The sequence below is a fragment of the Mizuhopecten yessoensis genome, unplaced genomic scaffold (assembly GCF_002113885.1).
Source record: "Mizuhopecten yessoensis strain PY_sf001 unplaced genomic scaffold, ASM211388v2 scaffold1779, whole genome shotgun sequence".
NCBI classification, from domain to species: domain Eukaryota; kingdom Metazoa; phylum Mollusca; class Bivalvia; order Pectinida; family Pectinidae; genus Mizuhopecten; species Mizuhopecten yessoensis.
The window spans coordinates 669,691-690,309 of NW_018404217.1; the positions used below are offsets into that span (position 1 = coordinate 669,691).

General features: G+C 39.8%; 1 protein-coding gene across 1 annotated transcript; it reads right to left on the reverse strand.

Annotated features, from left to right (window-relative positions):
- Positions 1-1,618: 1,618 nt before the first annotated feature.
- Positions 1,619-20,101, reverse strand: LOC110440692 (regucalcin-like). Its single transcript, XM_021483853.1, has 6 exons — positions 20,073-20,101; positions 15,182-15,381; positions 10,691-10,879; positions 9,543-9,758; positions 9,099-9,242; positions 1,619-1,935 (listed from the first exon to the last, which is right to left on the reverse strand). Exons 2-6 carry the CDS (start codon positions 15,345-15,347, stop codon positions 1,724-1,726), a joined length of 927 nt encoding a protein of 308 aa, XP_021339528.1. The 5' UTR covers positions 15,348-15,381; positions 20,073-20,101; the 3' UTR covers positions 1,619-1,723.
- Positions 20,102-20,619: the final 518 nt, after the last annotated feature.

Below are 20,619 nucleotides of genomic sequence, written 5' to 3' on the forward strand. Positions count from 1 at the left end.
TCTGTTTATATGAGAGGGTACCGTCTGTTTATGTGAGAGGGTACCGTCTGTTTATGAGAGAGGGTACCGTCTGTTAATGGGAGAGGATACCGTCTGTTTATGGGAGAGGGTGCCGTCTGTTTATGGGAGAGGGTACCGTCTGTTTATGGGAGAGGGTACCGTCTGTTTATGGGAGAGGGTACCGTCTGTTTATGGGAGAGGATACCGTCTGTATATGGGAGAGAGTACCGTCTTTTTATCGGAGAGGGTGCCGTCTGTTTATGGGAGAGGGTACCGTCTGTTTATGGGAGAGGGTACCGTCTGTTTATGGGAGAGGGTACCGTCTGTTTATGGGAGAGGGTACCGTCTGTATATGGGAGAGAGTACCGTCTGTTTATGGGAGAGGGTGCCGTCTGTTTATGGGAGAGGATACCGTCTGGTTATGGGAGAGGGTGCCGTCTGTTTATGGGAGACGGTACCGTCTGTTTATGGGAGAGGGTACCGTCTGTTTATGGGAGAGGATACCGTCTGTTTATGGGAGAGGGGGCCGTCTGTTTATGGGAGAGGGTACCGTCTGTATATGGGAGAGGGTACCGTCTGTTTATGGGAGAGGGTACCGTCTGTTTATGGGAGAGGGTGCCGTCTGTTTATGGGAGAGGGTGCCGTCTGTTTATGGGAAAGGGTACCAGCAAGTAAAATTATATTATAACCATTGTAACTACTGTGAACTATCTGTTTATATCCTTTTCAAAAGAAATGTTTGAAAAAATATCACATGTTGCCATGCATGTGTTTGAAACTGGAATGTGAAAAATAACCAACACCTAACCAGTGCTGTCATACTTGAACAATGCACAAGGACCTGGGCATTTGTTAGAGCTATATTTGGATCTAAACTAAGGTGTTTTTACACGTTTTATGGGTTTCGATCAATTTTAGGTAAAAATGCCATCCCCAGTGATGATGTACATCGATATATAACGTCATGTTTAAATAATATAACTTTGCTTGTAACAAGCATTTTCATTGGCTTAAAAGTTTTATGTTATAAGCCTATAACGTAAAAAAAAAAAAATGACGTCGCGGTTTGTAACGTCGCTTTTGCTTGGCTGATACAGCGGTGTAATAATTTCTAAGAGAAAAAAGTCCATCAATAAAAGTGGATTTCCACAGGGATTGTGTTTAGTAGATTAAATCATAAGGATTAACTTGCAAATATTTTTTTATGTTATGGTGCTATAACACAAAACACAAGAGTGTACTCTCATCAGAAAGCGCTTCGCTTCGCGGTATATTTAGAGTACACTCCGGTTTTTGTGTGTGTTATATCTCCATAGCATGAAGAATATATTCAAGTTAATCCTAAAATATAGCTGTAACAAATTCTTAGATCCCTGTTGAATTATGTGCAAGCACAGCATCAAAATGTGGTTCCAATTTATTGACCGTAAAGTACATGGAAATGTTGACAAGGAAAACACTCCCTCTGTCGCTTATCTTCTGTATAGAAGGGGCGGATACTATAAGTCAAAACATTTTTGAGCGGAACTCTTCTTCATGAATACAACTGATGCAGTTATACCCTTTGCCTTAATGTCAGAATTATACGCCAGACAAAAATATAATATAAAAATATCAATGTGTGAATCGTTCTTTTATAATCATAAGCATTGACAGATACACAGAGCATCACGTGAATAGCTTCTTAGAACAAAAAGGTGAGTGGCCTGAGATCCGGGACAGGTCAGTGAGTATCTTGATACACGTAGTCTGGGCGTCCCCTCACCCCGAGGCCGGTTACTCTGAAAACGGAACCTGGAGGGGTTGCTCCACCAGTCTCGTCCCCAAACTGTTCCCTAAATGCGCTCGTAACATACATCTCGTCCATGTTTTCCCCACCAAAACAGCACGATGTGATACCTTTGACTGGGAACTGAATCGTTCTCAGCATCTTCCCTGATAAAGTAAAGATAATTTTATTAGCTCATGTCATTGTTTGAAGTAAATGGTATAAAATCATATTTGTATATCTTATAGAAAATATTAAATCATTTTCTTTAAATTGAAAAACAATCCGACAGATATGTTAATATGGACATCTGGAAAACAGTGAAGTAGGAAGTATTATCAGGCGGTTCCCTTGATCATAAACATACAATAGGAAAACGTCCAACATGGAAAGGAGGAGGTACCGTTACAACGGATAGGCTACAGTGGAAAGGAGGATGTACCGTTACGAAGGATAGGCTACAGTGGAAAGGAGGGGTTACGTTACAATGGATAGGCTACAGTGGAAAGGAGGAGGCACCGTTACGATGGATAGGCTACAGTGGAAAGGAGGAGGTACCGTTACAACGGATAGGCTACAGTGGAAGGGAGAAGGTACCGTTACGACGGATAGACTTCAGTGGAAAGGATGGGTACGAAGGATAGGCTACAGTGGAAAGGAGGGGGTACCGTTACGAAGGATAGGCTACAGTGGAAAGGAGGAGGTACCGTTACGAAGGATAGGCTACAGTGGAAAGGAGAAGGTACCGTAACGACGGATAGGCTACAGTGGAAGGGAAAACGTACCATTACGAAGGATAGGCTACAGTGGAAAGGAGGGGGTACATTACGATGGATAGGCTACAGTGGAAAGAAGGAGGTACCGTTACGAAGGATAGGCTACAGTGGAAAGGAGGGGTTACGTTACAATGGATAGGCTACAGTGGAAAGGAGGAGGCACCGTTACGATGGATAGGCTACAGTGGAAAGGAGGAGGTACCGTTACAACGGATAGGCTACAGTGGAAGGGAAAACGTACCATTACGAAGAATAGGCTACAGTGGAAAGGAGGGGTTGCGGTTACGAAGGATAGGCTACAGTGGAAAGGAGGGGGTACGTTACGATGGATAGACTACTGTGGAAGGGAAAACGTACCATTACGAAGGATAGGCTACAGTGGAAAGGAGGAGGTACCGTTACGATGGATAGGCTACAGTGGAAAGGAGGGGTTGCGGTAACGAAGGATAGGCTAAAATGGAGGGGGGGGGGGGTTATGTTACGATGAATAGACTACAGTGGAAAGGAGAAGGTACCGTTACGATGGATAGGCTACAGTGGAAAGGAGGGGCTGCGGTTACGACGGATAGGCTACAGTGAAAAGAAGGGGGGATGTTACGATGGATAGGCTACAGTGGAAAGGATGGGGTACGTTACGATTTATAGGCTACAGTGGAAAGGAGGGGGTATCGTTACGAAGGATAGGCTAAAGTGGAAAGGAGAAGGTACCGTTACAACGGATAGGCTACAGTGGAAAGGAGAAGGTACCGTTACGACGGATAGAATACAGTGGAAAGGAAGGGGTACGTTACAATGGATAGGCTACAGTGGAAAGGAGGGGGTACGTTACGACGGATAGACTACAGTGGAAAGGAGAAGGTACCGTTACGACGGATAGGCTACAGTGGAAAGGAGGGGGTTCGAAGGATAGGCTACAGTGGAAAGGATGGGGTACGAAGGATAGGCTACAGTGGAAAGGAGGGGGTACCGTTACGATGGATAAGCTACTGTGGAAGGGAGAATGTACCGTTACGATGGATAGGCTACAGTGGAAAGGAGGGGTTGCGGTTACGAAGGATATGCTACTGTGGAAAGGAGGGGTTGCTGTTACGTATGACAGGCTAAAGTGGAAAGGAGAAGGTACCGTTACGAAGGATATGCTCCAGTGGGAAGGAGGGGGTACCGTTACGAAGGATAGGCTAAAGTGGAAAGGAGGGGTTGCGTTAACGAAGGATAAGCTAAAATGGAAGGGGGGGGGGGGTTATGTTACGACGGATAGGCTACAGTGGAAAGGAGGGGGTACGTTACAACGGATAGGGTACAGTGGAAAGGAGGGGGTACGTTACGATGGATAGTCTACAGTGGAAAGGAGGGGGTACGTTACGACGGATAGGCTACAGTGAAAAGGAGGGGGGATGTTTCGACGGATAGGCTACAGTGGAAAGGAGGAGGTACCGTTACGTCGGATAGACTACAGTGGAAAGGAGATGTTGCGGTTACGACGGATAGGCTACAGTGAAAAGGAGGGGGGATGTTACGACGGATAGGCTACAGGGGAAAGGAGGGGGTACCGTTACGTCGGATAGACTACAGGGGAAAGGAGATGTTGCGGTTACGACGGATAGGCTACAGTGAAAAGGAGGATGGATAGACTACAGTGGAAGGGAAAACGTACCATTACGAAGAATAGGCTACAGTGGAAAGGAGGGGTTGCGGTTACGAAGGATAGGCTACAGTGGAAAGGAGGAGGTACCGTTACGAAGGATAGGCTACAGTGGGAAGGAGGAGGTAACGTTACAACGGATAGGCTACAGTGGAAAGGAGAAGGTACCGTTACGACGGATAGGATACAGTGGAAAGGAGGGGGTACCGTTACGTCGGATAGACTACAGGGGAAAGGAGATGTTGCGGTTACGACGGATAGGCTACAGTGAAAAGGAGGGGGATGTTTCGACGGATAGGCTACAGTGGAAAGGAGGGGGGTCGAAGGATAGGCTACAGTGGAAAGGATGGGGTACGAAGGATAGGCTACAGTGGAAAGGAGGAGGTACCGTTACAACGGATAGGCTACAGTGGAAGGGAAAACGTACCATTACGAAGAATAGGCTACAGTGGAAAGGAGGGGTTGCGGTTACGAAGGATAGGCTACAGTGGAAAGGAGGAGGTACCGTTACGAAGGATAGGCTACAGTGGGAAGGAGGATGTAACGTTACGACGGATAGGCTACAGTGGAAAGGAATGGGTGCGGTTACAACGGATAGACTACAGTGGAAAAGAGGGGGTACGTTACGATGGATAGGCTACAGGGGAAAGTAGGGGTTGCGGTTACGACGGATAGACTACAAGTGGAAAGGAGGGGTTACGTTACGATGGATAGTCTACAATGGAAAGGAGGGGGTACGTTACGACGGATAGACTACAGTGGAAAGGAGAAGGTACCGTTACGACGGATAGGCTACAGTGGAAAGGAGGAGGGACCGTTACGTCGGATAGACTACAGTGAAAAGGAGGGGGGATGTTACGACGGATAGGCGACAGTGGAAAGGAGGGGGTACGTTACAACGGATAGGCTACAGTGGAAAGGAGAAGGTACCGTTACGAAGGACAGGCTAAAGTGGAAAGGAGAAGGTACCGTTACAACGGATAGGCTACAGTGGAAGGGAAAACGTACCATTACGAAGAATAGGCTACAGTGGAAAGGAGGGGTTGCGGTTACGAAGGATAGGCTACAGTGGAAAGGAGGGGGGATGTTACGACGGATAGGCTACAGAGGGAAGGAGGAGGTAACGTTACGACGGATAGGCTACAGTGGAAAGGAGGGGGTTCGAAGGATAGGCTACAGTGGAAAGGATGGGGTACGAAGGATAGGCTACAGTGGAAAGGAGGGGGGATGTTACGACGGATAGGCGACAGTGGAAAGGAGGGGGTACGTTACAACGGATAGGCTACAGTGGAAAGGAGGGGGTACCGTTACGAAGGATAGGCTACAGTGGAAAGGAGGAGGTACCGTTACGAAGGATAGGCTACAGTGGAAAGGAGAAGGTACCGTTACGAAGGATAGGCTAAAGTGGAAAGGAAAAGGTACCGTTACGAAGGATAGGCTACAGTGGGAAGGAGGAGGTAACGTTACGACGGATAGGCTACAGTGGAAAGGAGGAGGTACCGTTACGACGGATAGGCTACAGGGGGAAGGAGGAGGTAACGTTACGACGGATAGGCTACAGTGGAAAGGAGGAGGTACCGTTACGAAGGATAGGCTACAGTGGAAAGGAAAAGGTACCGTTACGAAGGGTAGGCTACAGTGGAAAGGAGGAGGTACCGTTACGTCGGATAGACTACAGTGGAAAGGAGATGTTGCGGTTACGACGGATAGGCTACAGTGGAAAGGAGGGGGGACCGTTACGAAGGATAGGCTGCAGTGGAAAGGAAAAGGTACCGTTACGAAGGATAGGCTACAGTGGAAAGGAGAAGGTACCGTTACGACGGATAGGCTACAGTGGAAAGGAGGGGGTACCGTTACGAAGGATAGGCTGCAGTGGAAAGGAGAAGGTACCGTTACGAAGGATAGGCTAAAGTGGAAAGGAAAAGGTACCGTTACGAAGGATAGGCTACAGTGGAAAGGAGGAGGTACCGTTACGACGGATAGGCTACAGTGGGAAGGAGGAGGTAACGTTACGACGGATAGGCTACAGTGGAAAAGAGGAGTTGCGGTAACGAAGGGTAGGCTTAAGTGAAAAAGAGAAGGTACCGTTACGAAGGACAGGCTAAAGTGGAAAGGAGAAGGTTCCGTTACGAAGGATAGGCTACAGTGGAAAGGAGAAGATACCGTTACGAAGGATAGGCTACAGTGGAAAGGAGAAGGTACCGTTACGACGGATAGGCTACAGTGGAAAGGAGGGGGTACGTTACAACAGATAGGCTACAGTGGAAACGAGGGGCTACGTTACGATTGATAGGCTATAGCGGAAACGAGGGAGTACGTTACGATTGATAGGCTACAGTGGAAAGGAGGAGGTACCGTTACGATTGATAGGCTATAGTTGAAACGAGGGGGTACGTTACGACGGATGGGCTACAATGGAAAGGAGGGGGTACTGTTACGACAGATAGGCTACAGTAGATAGGAGGGGGTACTGTTACGACGGATAGGCTACAGTGGAAAGGTGGGGGTATGTTACGACGGATAGGCTACAGTGGAAAGGTGGGGGTACTGTTACGACGGATAGGCTACAATGGAAAGGTGGGGGTACTGTTACAACGGATAGGCTACAATGGAAAGGAGGGGGTATGTTACGACGGATAGGCTACAGTGGAAAGGTGGGGGTACTGTTACGACAGATAGGCTACAGTGGAAAGGAGGGGGTACTGTAACGACATATAGGCGACAGTGGAAAGGAGGGGGTACTGTTACGATTGATAGGCTACAGTGGAAAGGAGAAGGTACCGTTACGACGGAGAGGCTACAGTGGAAAGGAGAAGGTACCGTTACGATGGAGAGGCTACATTGGAAAGGAGGGGGTACGTTACGACGGATTGGCTAAAAGTGCATAGCATATAGCTGTTATCGTATACTTAAAAACGTGTAATTTATTATTTATAGCTATTATACTTTCAGTAGATATAGATTCGATGTAGGTTGCTATGTTACGCATCTTAACTTTAAAAACACAAGGTGGACTTGTTTATAGTTCAACCTACGTTTTGTTGTTCACTTGTCTGTTGATCAGGTGTAAAGTAATACACTATATTGACTTACCTGTCTGTGAGTTACATGTAAAGTAATACACTATATTGACTCACCTGTCTGTGAGTTACCTGTAAAGTAATACACTATATTGACTTACCTGTCCGTGAGTTACGTGTAAAGTAATACACTATATCGACTTACCTGTCTGTGAGTTACGTGTAAAGTAACACACTATATTGACTCACCTGTCTGTGAGTTACGAGTAAAGTAATACACTATATTGACTTACCTGGCTGTGAGTTACGTGTAAAGTAATACACTATATTGACTTACCTGTCTGTGAGTTACGTGTAAAGTAATACACTAAATTGACTTACCTGTCTGTGAGTTACGTGTATAGTAATACACTATATTGACTTACCTGTCTGTGAGTTACGTGTAAATTAATACACTATATTGACTTACCTGTCTGTGAGTTACGTGTAAATTAATACACTATATTGACTTACCTGTCTGTGAGTTACGTGTAAAGTAATACACTATATTGACTTACCTGTCTGTGAGTTAGATATGTAGTAAAACACAATAAATTGACTCACCTGTTAGTAAGTTAGTTGTATAGCAATACACTATATTTCTAAACATTTTCTTCAGGTTGGTATATTTGGATTATAAGTAGTTCTTTTTACACAAAAAATCAAATGTTTGACCACACATATCAACACCATAGATGCCACTAACAACATCAAAATTAAAAGGTATTGGTCTACAGAAAAAAGACCCATACGGACCAATACCTGAAATTCAAATCTCACCATCGTTTGCACCAGAAGTTAGGCGTCGTACGTACATTGCTCAACAGATGTGATACAATAGTCACAGAACAACAGGACAAAACACAAGAGCAGAATCACATCGCTAGGGCAATGCGAATATGTGCATATCCGGAATGGGCACTAAAACGGGTACAAAAACAGTGTCAAAGTAAGGGGAGGAACAAGAAAAGGCCAATCAAGGATAAGAACAAAACCAAAGGTCAAGTGGTCATCCCGTATATAAAGGGTATATCCGAAACCATCCAGAGGATATATCGCGGTCATGGCATAGCACCAGTCATGAAGCCCCACAATACGCTTTCCTAGTACACACTAAGGATAAAACACGGATGCAAAAACTGCGACGCGTCGTATATTGGAGAGACTGGAAGGCGATTTGGGAAAGATTCACCAGATCAGAAAGGAAACAGTCGGAGTCCAAAATAAAAAAATCGGCAATCACAGACCATGTCACACAAAAAAAAATCATGTGATTGACTGGGACAACTCCAAAGTTTTGGACAGAGAGAGCAATCTGTTCAAGCAGCAGATAAAGGAAGCCATCTGGATACGTGGGCCAGTTCTAAATCGAGACGAGGGGGCTCAAAGACTCTCGCACATCTATGACCAAGTTTTAAACAAAGCGTAGCTGAATCGAGTCATTTCGGTTCATATATAACAACTATTGTACATACGCTTACAGCGTAGCCGAAATCGACCTCGATTTTGTAGACAACACGTACACTTTTCACCTTTGTGTATGGCATGTCACTGGTAAGTTGTGTGATGAAGGTGACAGTGTACATATCGTACTAGTCATCGAAACGTCACATGGAACATTTTATTGATTATGTAAAAGAACTTCTTATAATACACTTTATTGACTCACCTGTCTGTGAGTTAGGTGGAAAGAAATAATTATATTAACTCACCTGTCTATGTTTTAGTTGTATAGCAATACACTATATTGACTTACTTTAAGTACCTGACTGTGAGTTAGGTGTATAATAATACAATATATTGACTCACCTGACTGTGAGTTAGGTATATAGTAATGCAATATATTGACTCACCTGTCTCAGGGTCGAAGCAAGCCACCTTCCCTACCATCACACACGCCACCCATAGTTTACCGTCCGTGTCGATTGTCATACCATCAGGCATGCCTAGCGTCTCTCTACTGTCCGGGGGGAACGCCACAGCCACACGCCGATTGGCTGTAACATACAATCTAGCGACTTTACTTATGGTTTTTAACATGAACTTATGCTTGATGGGTGAGAATTATACGATATGAATGTCAACATTCACAACATTAATTTTGGTATATCAAGTTTAGATACGAATTTAAATAATTGTTTCATTATCTTTGATAAGAAACATGGCATTAACTTCGTATGCAATTTTGCACAAGCTTTTTATAAAAACAATTTTGACACACTAAAGAAGGCTACCGTAAAGTTATTGGGGTAAGGGGGACAACTCCTACATTAAACTTCACTAACTTCATCACGTACATAATTTTCCAGTGTTGACATCAAAATCAAAGGCCAATATCTCCCTAGGGATGGAGTCGATGAAATACAGAGTCCGTTCGTCCGCACTCCAGGCCATGCCATTGGATAAGGTTATTTTATCAGCCTGTTTTTGGACACTGCCTCTAGCCACACTGACCAAGTAGCCTTGGTTTGGAGTGATATTCATGATATCTTTGACATCGGCGGGAAAGGTACCTAAAACATCAGGGTAGGACAATAACCTTGTAGTCTACGTTGTTAGAAATAAATGTGCGAATATTTTAATCATACAATTAAACATATTTCATTTATGGTTTTTATTAACAGAGATATATCACATCGTTTCTGTGCAAATTGTATTTTCTAAAAAATAATCTGTTAAGATGAGTAATAAGCTGTATTAAAGGACATAATAGTCATTGTATGAAACCTGTGATTATTAGAAAGGTGACATTTTGAATCTACAATGCAATATAATGCATTCTGATATTTTTGTTTGTCTTTTGATAAAATTTCTAAAATATCTCTCCAATCGATGTTACGTCATAAAATAATGTGTTATTTGATGTCTATAGAACAGGGTAAAGTTTTATGATTATCATTTATAAATGAAAGTGATCTGTCAAAATTGCTTGATACCTTGTCAAGTGTATTCAGGCTAAGAAACCAAAGTACACAGGATATAGAATAAGTCATATCCGTTTCAGAGCTTTGCTTGGCGAAACTAATATGTTATGACGTCTATAACCACAGTCTGAGCAAAGTTCTGAAGATGTAATTCAGCCGTTCCCAGACTACTGACAGAAGGTGTGATCGGACGAAACAGACTTTTTTTTTTGCATTGTAAAAGACACAGAAAAGGGAATCATAGTTGCTTGAAATTAATCGACTTGTTTCCCGTCGCTTCTTCAGTTAAATCGACATAGCGCCAATATAAGAGTGAAGCATTGCCTCATACGTAGGTTATCGGCTTATGTGGTAACCGGGGTGGAGGGTCTCGGTATCACGAGCTTGTATCTCTTTATAAAGACTTAGAATTTCGTTATAATGACTAAGTATATCGTTATAACGAAATAGTCCTCAATCAACCACTTTTCGATAAAACATTTTTATCAACATGCAACAAGGCATGTAACACGCGCACATACCTGCCCAAAGGCGCCCCCTGCTGTCACATTTGCCGTCATTAAAAGTCACTTTGATTTCACTCTCCACACCATCGAGGGTTCCCAGGGTTGTTAAAGTACCGCTTGACCATTCGAGATGACTGACTGTTGTTCCATGAGTGACCACGTATCCGCCGCTCTGACTTGGAATAACTAAACTTGGGCGACCATCTGTAAAGGAAAATGCCACAGCTCAGTTTGCTGAAGTTTGGCAAACACACTCATAAGGACACACTCACACTGACACACACACACATCCTCCTCCTCCTCCTTCTCCTCCTCATACACTCGCCAGAACCCTTTTCACCCTGATTCACCCATACTTATATCAATGTAATGGTATATCATATATAATTGGTATTCAATAAACATATATACAACATGTGTCTAAATATGACCTGTTCTAATGATGATCTCTTAATAAATCTGCTCTACGTTTAAACGCTAGTGATAAATACTTTCTTAAATCATTAAGTTCTTTTGTATTTTCGACTTCGAGTAATTGAACGAATTATAAAATGCTATTCATCTTCTATATAATTTTCATTACATAAACTACATTTTCTTTCTTCTCTAGGTATATCTATGAAACGGACACGTTCAATGAACAGGTCATGCACACATGAATGTATTATAGAAATATGTTTTAGATAATTTAGATCAATTGCATTCTGAAGATATGGTTGAAATTTAATACCTTCCACTAAACGTTGATATAATACTCCTTTAGAAGGCTAATCAACTTACTCTAGACAATCTTGCTGAAAACTATCACGTAATCGCTGATTCCAAGGCCGACTCTTGAAAGATCATGTTTTAAGTTAAGGATCCACGGGTCTTTATTTTCAACCATATCAATTTCAATTTATTTCCGTAAGTTTTACAACTTATAGGATTTTTTCAACAAATAATTTCATATAAGTACAACATATAATTACATATTACTGGCACATTCATCACAAATCAGCAGCAACAACAACATCATCGAAATCATAATTCATCGCTTTCATCATTAGCATCATCATCATCATCATCATCGTCGTCGTGGCCGTCGTCTTATAACTCATCATCATGAAATAATCATCTATTTAAATCAACATCAAATACTACATCATCATCCGTCAAAGTACAACAACATGAAATAATTACCATTTTAACATGAATTTCATAAAACTGGTATATTTTTCACAAATCAACGATATTATTAAAATCATTACCACTTTCATCATCATCATCATCATCATCATCATCATCATCATCATCATCATCATCATCAAAATATCAACATCATCGAAAACATCTATATGAAAGATTGTACGATCAAAACATGGACATGATACGATTCAGTAATACAAAATTAGGTAAAACAAACTTATAAGTTAAACAATCCTTCGTTTGTTAGCTTCAATAATAAATTTACCTAACAAATTCAGTTCTTTTACATTGTGTGTATTTACTAATTCGATAAGTTTGAATACGGATGGTTTTTGACAGTAATATTTTTTAATATATTTTCTCCTTAGATCTAGATGACGTGGGCAGGTAGATAAAAAATGAAATTCATCTTCTCTATTAGGTCACAGTTACTGCAATATCTATTATTCCTTGCAACATTCCTGTATCTTCCCGTTTCTATTGCAAGATTGTGAGCTGACATACGTAATTTGGTAATCATAATTCGACGTTGTTTTGGTATAAACTTTGTTAAATAATATTGCAACATCACGGTATCTACCATGTATCTACCATGTATCTATCATCATAACAAGCTTTCAGCACACAGTTATCAGAACGTGGTAATTAAATATAATACTTAAACGTTTAAACTTTTCTTAACAGCTCAAAAGGATATCTTCCAAATTCAATGTAAAGAAAGGCAGAGTTTGTAGATTTTCTTAATCCTAGTAATGATTTCAAGAATTCAATTTGCATTTTTTTCTTTTTCAGGTTCTTTAAGAAATCGCCAAATTTCTGAACCGTATATTAAAATACTATTGACAAACGTATCCTAAACAGCAAGACGAGATTCTACATTAAAATAAATCATTTTACATACATTATTTATGGCAAATAGTGCCTTTCTAACTTGTCCTGCAAGTTTTTTTTCGGTTTTTGTAAATTTTACATTATAGTTTAAAGTGATACCAAGATAATTAAATTCATCAACAACTTCAATCGCATTATTATTATTAAACCATTTGTCCTTTGCTGTTATTAATTTAAATCAAATCACCATTTCTAAAGATAACTATTTTTGTTTTATCTACATTCAAAGTTAAGCTCCATTTTCTACAATAATCTGATAGTGAATCTAACATTTTCTGCAAGTCTTCTGGTGTTTCCGATAGTATAACCATATCATCTATATACATAAGTAAAAATAAGTTAATAGTTCGAATTTCTAATAATGAGTAAAATATGAGATATCGTAGCCCTGGGATTTTTGGTTATTCAGAAGAAGTCGTTAAAATAGTTTGAACATATTTGATCCCTGTGACCTTGAAAACAAAAATGGTAGCCCTTTACCCTCGCATGCTAGTAGCCAAATATCACCACCCTGGGCCTTTTGGTTATTCAGAAGTTGTTTAAATGGTTTTGAAGACAATTGACTCCTGAAGGTCATTCGTTTGAACAATTTTGTAGCCCTTCATCCCAGCAATACTACTGGCCAAATATCATCACACTAGACAGTTTGGTTATTCAGCAGATTTTTTTAAAAGTTGTTAACATATTTGACCCCTGTGACCTTGAATATGGATGATGGTCATTTATTTGAGCAAACTGTGTAGCCCTTCATCCAACTTTGCTCTGGCCAAATATCATCACCCTTAGTATTTTGGTTATTAACAAGAAGTTGTTATAAGTAAAATATTAACGCCGGACGACGTTATAAAACAGCAGTAAAGTCTGTTTCGTTTTCTGAGAGTTATATTAATTAATGATTGTAGTATGAAAATAGTATCTATCGTGGAATGTCTTTTTTTCTAAATCCAAACTGAACATCTGTGACAATATTATGTATTTTATCAACATTAACTAATCTTTAAAATGTCAGTGAAAACTTTTCCTAGACAACTTACTAATGTAATTATCAGTTACATTCACATCTCCTTTCTTAAATAGTGGTATAATTATTCCAATATTCCAATAATCTGGGAAAATTCAAGAACTAGATATTCCATTAAAAAGCAATTTTAGCCAATGTATCTGTACATGTAAGAAACACTTCATTTAACAAACCATCAAGACCCCAAGCCTTATTTTGTTTTGAATTAGATATTGCATGTAAAACCTCTCTCTCAGTGAACTCTACATTTAATTCAGAACAAGGGTTCATATCATTACCAGAATCATATATGCATAACTTCCTCATGACGATTAGGAACAGTACACGTCTTTTAAATCACATTTTGTCGCTTTTGTCTTTCTTTTAAAACTTTTATAAAATGTTTTAGGGTTATATTTTTTCAAGTAACTCATCATTCTGGGTATTGTATTCACTTTTCAGTTTTAGTTCTAGCCTCTTGTCCATGTATACCTTTTTCTGATAGATCAAACTTGTATGATTGTCATGTGTTTTATTCTTATTAAAGAATGAGAGAGAAGCTTTGTATTTTTTTGAATTTTACTTTACATGTTTATGAAAACCAAGATTTATCTCCCTTATTATAATTTCGAGATGTATAACGAGATGGAATCTGAACGCAATATGGTTCAACAATGGTTCAAAGTAATTCAGAAAAATATTCGACACTTTGATTTACACTATCCAAAAACATATCCATATTTCTACAGGTATGCATTAGATTATCGGCATTATAATTGATCATTGTTTTAACTAACTCAAATTTGTCCCGATCCCATTGCGTACAATAAAACAGCTCCTCATCACCATGTATAATTTCTTCTTTAAACTTAATCTCTACCGTGAAATCGAAGCTCATGTTGGGTGAGGCGCATTCGATGGAGCACTTGTCTTTCACCACGACGCTCAGGGTTCGATTCCTTGATCGGACGTGAAAAGGTATGGGATCACCTGCCCGACCACCAACGTGGGTTTTCTCTGGGTACTCCGGTTTCCTCCTCAATTAAGGCTCCCATGCGAGCTATCATTAGGGCAAGGGTTAATGTTTTATTTAGAAGCTCTCTTTGTCGCGGTGATTTGACCTCACGGACCCACAAAGAGACGACTTTGTAAATATTTACTTTGCTCTTAAACAAAAAGTCACGCCGCATTTGACGACAGCACACTGTTACTATGTACGTCCTGAAAGACTCAGACGAGAAAATATTAACGTGTGTGATATTAGACTCGTGAAATCAAAAGAATGGAGAAACTGTTAGAAACAATTGAATATAGACTACTTGAAAAAGATACCTACCTGGCCACATGTTATTATACTCCTGTTAGACACACATAACTTTATCTCCCGATATGGATCAAAGGGACATGCTTTACGGTTCTTTTCTTACCTATGTCAAGCTTAACCACCTCATCAATGCCCGTGACAGCATTCCATCGGTGTATCGCCTTGTCTGTCATGTCCACGTAGAGAAGGGACTGTGTGGCCACCTCCCAATGGGGGCCCTCCCCAAACACGGCAGCATTCAATGGGGGTTTAACCAGTGATACCGACATCCTCGTAACTAACACAGGAACCACTTGTCGTGAACTAACAATAGACATATGGAGAGTATAAATACCACCATCACGCTCTTGACTGTTGACGGTATAATTTTCTGATACAACTTCACGATCGCACGAAAATGATAGCAAATTTACAGAAACGCATCAGAGAGAAAATCCTGTCAAAGCAAAACTTTGGTAAAAAAATATACGTAAGGTCGCTGTCATATACCTTCTCTTGTGTTTTTGTGGGTGAGTGTAAGCCAGTCTGTGTTACATACTTACCTTGTGTTTTTGTGGATGAGGGTAAGCTGGTTTCTGTTACATATTTACGTTATGTTATTCAGGGCGAGGTAAGCTGATTTCTGTTACATACTTACGTTATGTTATTCAGGTCGAGGGTAAGCTGGTTTCTGTTACATATTTACGGTATGTTATTCAGGTCGAGGGTAAGCTGTTTTCTGTTACATACTTACGTGACGTTATTCAGTTCGAGGGTAAGCTGGTTTCTGTTCCATACTTACGTGACGTTATTCAGTTCGAGGGTAAGCTGGTTTCTGTTCCATACTTACGTGACGTTATTCAGTTCGAGGGTAAGCTGATTTCTGTTACATACCTACGTTATGTTATTCAGGTCGAGTGTAAGCTGGTTTCTGTTACATATTTACGTTATGTTATTCAGGTCGAGGGTAAGCTGGTTTCTGTTACATACTTACGTGACGTTATTCAGGGTTTGAGGGTAAGCTGGTTTCTGTTACATACTTACGTGATGTTATTCAGGGCGAGGTAAGCTGGTTTCTGTTACATACTTACGTGACGTTATTCAGGGCGAGGGAAGCTGGTTTCTGTTACATATTTACGTTATGTTATTCAGATCGAGGGTAAGCTGGTTTCTGTTACATACTTACGTGATGTTATTCAGGTCGAGGTCAAGCTGATTTCCGTTACATATTTACGTTATGTTATTCAGGGCGTGGGTAAGCTGGTTTCTGTTACATATTTACGTGATGTTATTCAGGATGAGGGTAAGCTGGTTTCTGTTACATACTTACGTCACGTTATTCAGTTCGAGGGTAAGCTGGTTTCTGTTACATACGTACGTGACGTTATTCAGGGCGAGGTAAGCTGGTTTCTGTTACATATTTACGTTATGTTATTCAGATCGAGGGTAAGCTGGTTTCTGTTACATACTTACGTGACGTTATTCAGGGGGAGGTAAGCTGGTTTCTGTTACATATTTACGTTATGTTATTCAGATCGAGGGTAAGCTGGTTTCTGTTACATACTTACGTCACGTTATTCAGTTCGAGGGTAAGCTGGTTTCTGTTCCATACTTACGTGACGTTATTCAGGGTTTGAGGGTAAGCTGGTTTCTGTCACATACTTACGTGATGTTATTCAGGGCGAGGTAAGCTGGTTTCTGTTACATATTTACGTTATGTTATTCAGGTCGAGGGTAAGCTGGTTTCTGTTAATACTTACGTGATGTTATTCAGGTCGAGGGTAAGCTGGTTTCTGTTAATACTTACGTGATGTTATTCAGGTCGAGGTTAAGCTGATTTCTGTTACATACTTACGTGATGTTATTCAGGTCGAGGGTAAGCTGGTTTCTGTTACATACTTACGTTATATTATTCAGGATGAGGGTAAGCTGGTTTCTGTTACATATTTACGTGATGTTATTCAGGATGAGGGTAAGATGATTTCTGTTACATACTTACGTTATATTATTCAGGTCGAGGTTAAGCTGATTTCTGTTACATACTTACGTGATGTTATTCAGGATGAGGGTAAGCTGGTTTCTGTTACATACTTTCGTGATGTTATTCAGGATGAGGGTAAGCTGGGTTCTGGGACATACTTACGTCACGTTATTCAGGTCGAGTGTAATCTGGTTTCTGTTACATACTTTCGTGATGTTATTCAGGTCGAGGGTAAGCTGGTTTCTGTTACATACTTACGTCACGTTATTCAGGGCGAGGGTGGCAGTCGAGTTCTCAGTGACGAGATAACGCGGGGTATATAGGACATTCAGACCCCAGACATCGGTAAGAGCAACGTCGAGGTTAACATGTAGAACGATACCCGGGAGACAGCATAGTTTTAATCGCTCTCTTGTTTGCGAAACCTAAACAGTGAGTGGTGATCTTTGTTTGTTCCATTCGTGCTTTGAATGAAGTGGAATCCTGACAGAAATATATAAGATTTTTTTTTCTTTTTTCTTTTTTTCTTAAATTGACATCAGTTTAACCTGTTTATTCCAACCTTGAAAATGTTATCAGCGTAAGAAATTTATACTAATCCGAAAACTTTTTTTTTATTCGGTTATGTAAATTGCCGAACTGTTGTTTGTTTTTTTATTAAAAATAAATGTTTTGTTGGGTGTTATATTTCAATTTCAATATACACATTTAATTGATTTCAACAACAACACACAATCTACAATGTAAAACTTGCTATGAAATTATGTAAAGGCCAGGGAACCTCCTGACCGAACTTCATATCGGGGTCCATTCAAGAAACACCTGTTATTGAAAACACTAGAGCGAGTTATTTCCCCTCTCATGTGTACCAGCCTTGGTGAGAGATCAAGCTGGGTCAGTAGTTAAGGTCGAATGAGTGTATTGATAAACGGAAATAGGAAGTACATCCCTAGTTGAAAATCCAATGTAGGGAGACAGTATCACAATTTCCGCATATTCTAATCAGTCTAGAGTTGTGATGAATATTTGTTTATTATTGACAGAACAGTGCGTTCTCTCAATCTTAAAGTAAAATGTCAATTTTTAATCGTTTATAGATAATTTGTTTTTACACAATTTCAGCATTGATTAAATTGATATACATTAATGCAATACTAATCTATGGCAGTATCATTTAATTGACATTATTTTGAAAAAAATTGTCTTTCATTTCTTTCTCCAAAATTCACTCTTTTTTACATAAATTTCCATTTAAAATCCTTAAAATTCTGACAACCTATATATTTTTTGAGGCACAATTTTTTTTTACTTCAAAGCAATATAATTACAAAACTTGAAGACATTCTACTGAGAAATGGTGATACAAAGCTATTACCTTAAGCCGTAACAACAAATGATATGCGATTTAGGTGCTTCGATTTTTATGAAATAGTTGGAATTAAGCGTTTCAAGCTGAACACAATCCAGCTTTTATAAAATCTATTTAAAATGTATAAATCTTTATTTTGAGCTTATCAATCATATTTCTTTGTCTGCTATAGCAAGGTCTCTGGGAACAAATGTGAGAGTATGGCCGGTGCCATATTGGAGCATCATTCAGAAGCGCAGGACATAAATATAAACAGTCCGCCTTGAAAACGATGGTAAACATTGACGTGTTTCTACCACTCCTTCACTGTAAAATTGCAGTTGGATTAACGACACTTTTGATGCCGTGCGAACATTACACGACATAAATATAGAAAATTATACGTTTTCTCCTACCCTAGACAGGCGTATCCGCACTGTTACCGGTATGAGACTAATAGAATCCATCCCTGACGTGAGGTACGGATAAGGTAGTTCAAACCCGAGGGACAAAATATTGAGCAGGAGACCCGAGGCTTTGTTTTGCTTTGCTCGGCAAGGCCTCGTGTTTGGCAACATAAGAATCTTTCCCTTCGGATTGAGATCCCCTATTCACCCCAAAGGAGGTGAGAGATTCTATTATTCTTTTTCCTGTATTTCTATTGTATAGTAACAGTCTTTTAGACTAAAAAAGTTCATTAGATATAATGTTTTTTGGCACAACTTCTTTATCAAATACCTCACTAACATATTCTTCCTGTATAAAACTCAGTTACTAGAGATAATAATAACAATAATAATAACTTACAACATTTGATAAAGCGCCCTATCTATCTAGAACAAGCCACTCTAAAGCGCTTTACAGTACATAGAGATACAATTTATACAATCAATACAATTAGCAGATACATTAATCAATACAATATATTATATATAAAGAATGTCTGTCTGTGAATTAACAAAACTTTACATTTGTGGCTGAAGGGGTATTTAGCTTTAAATGACCATCTGTTTCCCCATTTTTATAGACTTCGACACATAATCCTTATTATATTTAAATCATCATTGTAATTATGCCGGTAGAGTGGCCCAAACGGGGTCTTCCCCGAACACCAACTCTGCCGAAGTTAAAATCACTTACTGCATACTTCCCACCTCTCACAATGGAAAAGTGTGGGCAATAAATCACTTGCTACCACAGTCCACTGCACACATAACCCCTTTCAAGGCCAATCATGATTACATGACCATGAAAGGGGGTGTGCCCAGTGGACTGTGGCCACAAATGCTGTAAGAAAGGGGAGATAATCAATCAGTGAGTAACGATGAAGTCAATACAGTAGAGGATAAACTTAGTTGACACATTTCAAATAAGGGGAAAAAATGAAAGTTAAAAATGGTAATTTCATGATTGAAAAACACAAACAGATTTCCTTATCACGTGAGAGGATAAGCATTTCCCGGAAAAGTTTATAATCTTAAGGAGCTGTTCCTTTATACAAAATTGCACATTCAAATATACCATTCATTGAAAGAACTGGAATTCCTTAGGGATTGATAAACCCTTACATTGTATATATGAAAATGGTTTCAATATCCTGTACCTTTGCCACATCTTGAAAATTAAACTGAAAATGTAGTCAGAAATTCAACATTGTTTCCCGTATTTTGAACAGACACTCCTTACCTTCCCTGACACTGGACCTGGATAGTAATCCAAAAACACTTGTATCCATTATGAAGGATACACTCAGACTGGGCTATTGAGAATCTTACCTGGTTATGATTAGTACTCACTCACATAGGTACATGAAAATTATCTGCAGTGTAGGGTAGATAAAAAGATTGTCCAGGTGAACAATTTTTTACTCAACTTTTCTGTTTTGTTCGAGTTGGGAAGCATGCAGTAAGCCAGTTATTGCATGATTTCTCGTCACTCGGGACTTATTACACCCTCGCTTCGCTCGGGTGTAATAAATCCCTTGTTACTCGAAAACCATGTAATAACCTTTACATGTAGTGAGTTATAGTCTATCGCAGAAATGGTATACAGGTAAATTGCACAGGTAAATCAACTTCTGATAAGTAATCAGATAATCAATAACTGTTAATAATTGCAAAATAATAATTAATATTTAGAACAGATTTCAGAATTAGTCATATATTTATTATGATATATTAGTTAAACTTGAATTTATTTTCAGATTTCTATGAATTGTGTTTAACTTGTGTGA